General features: G+C 30.2%; 1 protein-coding gene across 4 annotated transcripts in view; it reads right to left on the bottom strand.

Annotated features, from left to right (window-relative positions):
- Window positions 1–48: 48 nt before the first annotated feature.
- LOC111618824 (regulator of G-protein signaling 17-like) overlaps window positions 49–4,462 on the bottom strand; it is a 42,086-nt gene continuing 37,672 nt past the window's right edge. For all 4 annotated transcript variants that reach the window (XM_023360412.1, XM_023360429.1, XM_023360420.1 and 1 more), the window contains 4 exons: window positions 2,004–2,117; window positions 1,860–1,921; window positions 1,604–1,770; window positions 49–964 (listed from right to left, as the gene is read on the bottom strand). In XM_023360412.1, the coding sequence (XP_023216180.1) occupies window positions 770–964; window positions 1,604–1,770; window positions 1,860–1,921; window positions 2,004–2,117 (538 nt within the window). In that variant the 3' untranslated portion in view covers window positions 49–769. The remainder of the gene's footprint in view (window positions 965–1,603; window positions 1,771–1,859; window positions 1,922–2,003; window positions 2,118–4,462) is intronic.

The following is a 4,462-nucleotide window of genomic DNA, read 5'->3' as shown; positions in this document are numbered from 1 at the left end:
TTAAATGGCGAGAAGAGCAAGATTTATTTATTTATATTATGTGTATAATTGCTCTCGGTATTATTATTGTTGGTTGTTATTATTTATACATATATATTTTTTTCATTCTGCTCGTTTGTTTTCGTGTGCAGGCTTAAAAAAAAGCCTAAAAAAAGCAGAAGAGATTAAAATATCTCGGAATGTTAGGAGTACTAAAAACGATTCCACACCATTATAAATTTGAAATAGCAAATCTAAGGGAGAAATGATATTTCAATGTATAAAAATAATGTGGGATCGCAAACGTGTGATGTGTGTTCGTGGCGGCATTTGGCACAGTGATACCAGAGAACAGATCTGAGGAGGAAGAGGAGAGGAGAAAGGATAGGAGTAGGAGGACGAGGAGTAGGAGGAGTAGAGGGAGGAGGGAAAGTGCTCGCGTGCTTCTTGTTTTCTTGTTTGTTTGTATTTTTCATGGTTTTTTTTCTTTTTACTACAAAAAAAGGTGACATTCAACGGCGAACCGAAATTACTACCGAGAAAGTGATAGTTCGACTAGAAGATCCCCAATTGGGATATCAGGTACCAGGTGTATAGTAGGCTCCTCTCTTTATCGTCTTGGTCGTTAGCTGTTGTCTGTCGTATTGAGCTCCTGTACACATTTTCTCTAGTGTATTTGGACGAATAACAGTTTTTATTTACTTATTATTATTATTTTTTTTTCGAATATTCGATGAATCGCGAATCAATGACTATAGTTTGTTTTTGGTTTGCTGTTTTTGGAATGTTTCTATGCCATACTTCCCTTCCTGCTCGGAGATGGTAACTGTGCAAGCTTCCTGTACACGGGTGAGTTAACAAACCGAGGATATGAGTCACGATGCATCAGTGTGTAGATCTGTAATTGAGCCTCGTCGAATGTGTGCGATGTAGGTTCAACCATGTTTCTATTAACAATTTCTCGAACACGTGAATCTAGACTCACCTATAGAAAGATAAGAATATATACATACTAATAAAACACACTATAAAAAGTACTGTACATGGTGGCCCTACCAAATTTAATGTTTATTACAATTGAACGATGAGATATATATATTTTACTTAAATATCATTAAAATCAGCATTTATATTAAAATACGTTCAATATTTTTGCCTCAACTTCGATCTCGACCATCTTTAATCTTATCCCAAAATCTGGCATCGCATTTTGAAGTGCATATCTCGAAAGAGTGAAGATTTTATACTCAGTAGGTGACCTGAACTTTTCGAAAAGTGTATAGATAGATTTAGTACACTCTAACCTCGAGATAGCACTATAAAAAGTCTCAAAAATTCAGATCTGGAGACCGGTATTCAGGCCGGTCAATCCTCCTCATTGTACTTTCATGGTGCACTAAAGTTGATGGCAAACATTTTGAAGAAGTTCATTGGTACTCAATTATCGAAACTATTCTCTACTTGCAGATTTTCTCACTTAATCATAGTTCACATTAAAGTATGAATGGATCCAAATGCTGATTCCAATGGCACACCTCATCCTTCGGTTGTAATAAAGCATTAAACTGTGTAGGTACAGTACCTTTAGGAACCACCCTACATTTCTTGATAATTAAGTACTTACTTCTTTTGGAGAAAGGATTGATATATAATCTTCATAGATCAATCTTGCTTTCTCTTCAATTATATCTGGTCTAGACTCTTTTTTAAGATCTTCACACGCCAACCAAAATAGAATATTTTCTTCGCTATATTCACATTTGAGAAAGTCTCGAAAAACTTTTCTTCCAGCTATTTTTATAGGCAAAATATTAATTTTTCATTATGTTTTTACGTAAATTATCCCATACAATTGCTAAACTATAGAATAAGTTACTTACAAGCACACTTCATGAGTTTGTCAAAGGATTCTCCCCACGTCCTGATTTCTTCTAACGTAGGCCTTATATATGTATATATATATAATTAAATATAACGAAAATATGTAATTATAATTATTTTAATTAGCATAAATTTAAACTTACGCTTCTCCATCTCCATTAAAATAATGATCTAAGGAGGTCAGTTGTTGTTGTTGTTGTTGTTGTTGACTTGTTTTATTTTCTCTGCTACCTCTACTATTATTTTTCACTGAAAGACTAGGGAAAAAAGGATAGATTTAATCACTTTTTCCGAGTTTTTTTTATATATAAAATAAGTGATATAATGGTTTTATAAGCATAAATATAGAGCACTATAATTTTTAAATTCTCTATCCATCACGTTATACAGTCAAAGAAAATATTTTATTATATAGAAAATACTATAGTGAATATTCTCGTTTGTACATTTTGAGTGTAGATATACAATTTAAATATAATTTTTTTTTGTATTTTTCCGCCATTTAAAAAAAATGGCGCCGTTCAAATGTGTCGATTTCAAAAGCGACGCGACGTCGCGTCGCTTTTGAAATCGATTCAAATAAATCGCATTGATTAAAAATAATCAATAGCTGAAATAAACTATATTTTGTGCGGAGTAAAACCACAAAAAGTATATAATTGTAAAACAAATTTAAATAAAAATTCGATCGTTTTACGTCTTATTTTTTCAATCGCTTCGATGTGCCAGAGAGTGCGACAAAGCGAAAGCGATTTTATATAAATAATTTTATTTTATACAAAAATTCTGACTCTAGGATATTAATAACACGAAAAATGAGCAATTTACAAAATAAATGAAGTAATTTTTATTGATTTTTTTAAATTTAAAAACCATTTTTATACAAAAACAAGGGGGGAAAAACTTGGAACGGATGTGTCAACGCGTTGCGATAGGTCCGCGACAAGTTCTTATTAACATCACACGATAAAAAATAAATAAACAAAAGAGAATAAAAACACGAAATTAAAAAATGAAAACAGTTTTTAAGTATGAAAAAAATCAATAAAATCGATTTTTATTAATTACTATGCAGCAAAATCAATACCAAAATAACAAAATAAAAATGAATTTTAAACAATAAAAATCCTTGAAAAATCTTTACCAAAGTTACATCAAAATTAAATTCAAAAAGCACAATAATAATTATTTATTATTATTCTTTTTTTTTATTAAATGGCGAGAAGAGCAAGTGAATGAAGCGAGAACTTATAGAACAAGAAGTACAAGAACAAAAAGAAGGAAAAAAAAACAAGAAGTGCAAGAAAAAAGAAGAGCAAGAAGAAGAAGTGCAAGAAAAAGAAGGGCAAAAGAAGTGCAAATAAGAGCAAAAAAAGCAAGAAGAAGAAGAGCAAAAACGAAGAGTAAGAAGAAGAAGAAGAGCAAAAAGAAGAAGAACAAGAACAAGAAGAAAATTTCTTTAGTTACATCGTTCTGAGTTTTTTAATATTTCATTTTTATTTCTTTTATTCTTGAGAAAAGCAAATGTGGAATGTGAAGACGTTTCAGTAAAAAACACACTTACTTGTGCAAATAAGAACGTTTTGTTATTGATTGAGACGGTCAATAGAATATTGGCTTAAGGTCGGAAGAAACGACAGGTTTTTACCTCCGAGATTTGATCGAGCATCGACAATCAACTAAATTGACAGTTGTTAATCAAACTATAATACCTTTTTATTTTTTCTTTTTAAATAATCTTTACCGAATATATTAATAACTTCTTCTACTTTTCTTAAATGGCATCTTACACTCATCCTCTTCCAAGTGATTTGAATAATCTTAAATGTATTTGAAATATTAAAAAAAGGGAGTAAATTATAAAATATGATGAATGATAAGATAAAAAGGCATTTATCACTATGGCAGATAATATAAAAAAGTGTATTTTAATCATTAAAACGATTGCTGAAAACTCGAAGAGTTAAAAATCACGTAAAAAGGTGAGTAAATTTGAAATTTTCTTTAGTTTTATCTTAGTCAGTCCTCGATATAGTGCTCTTCTATATAGCACTATCCATTTATGAGTACTTTTTAAATGATTTTACCTATAAACAGAACGATTTTACATTGTTTCCATTCGAATCACCTGGCCTCCAAACACCCAAACTAAAACTTGTGGGTAGAAAATTCTTCTCTGAGGCACCCTCAGTTTAGCGACACACTCGATTTAGTGTCATTTTCAGATGGCACTAAATCGAAGTTTAATTATATCTTGAAAATAATAAATATATATAAATAATAACGTTATAATTTTAATGGAGAAGTTAAACATTTTGATATTTACTAAGAAATATGATCGTGAAGATGACAATGTGATCGATCTTTATTTATCTTACTTAAATCTGTTGGTCTTATTTTTTATAAATATAAATTATTTTACTTTTAAAAATATGAAGAAAGTAATAAATTAAAGTAGACAAATCGTATAAATTCTATAAACATTGAGGCGAAGTATATTTAATGAAGTAAAATTTATATCTCTGGAGCGGCGGATGGAAGAAAATGCTTACTATTGATCAACGTTCTAAGTTATTTTTCTTCTTTTATCAATATAAAAATA

The sequence above is a fragment of the Centruroides sculpturatus genome, unplaced genomic scaffold (assembly GCF_000671375.1).
Source record: "Centruroides sculpturatus isolate CEXI.00-Female unplaced genomic scaffold, Cexi_2.0 scaffold67, whole genome shotgun sequence".
NCBI lineage: Eukaryota > Metazoa > Arthropoda > Arachnida > Scorpiones > Buthidae > Centruroides > Centruroides sculpturatus.
This window is presented reverse-complemented; position numbering and strand designations above follow the sequence as displayed.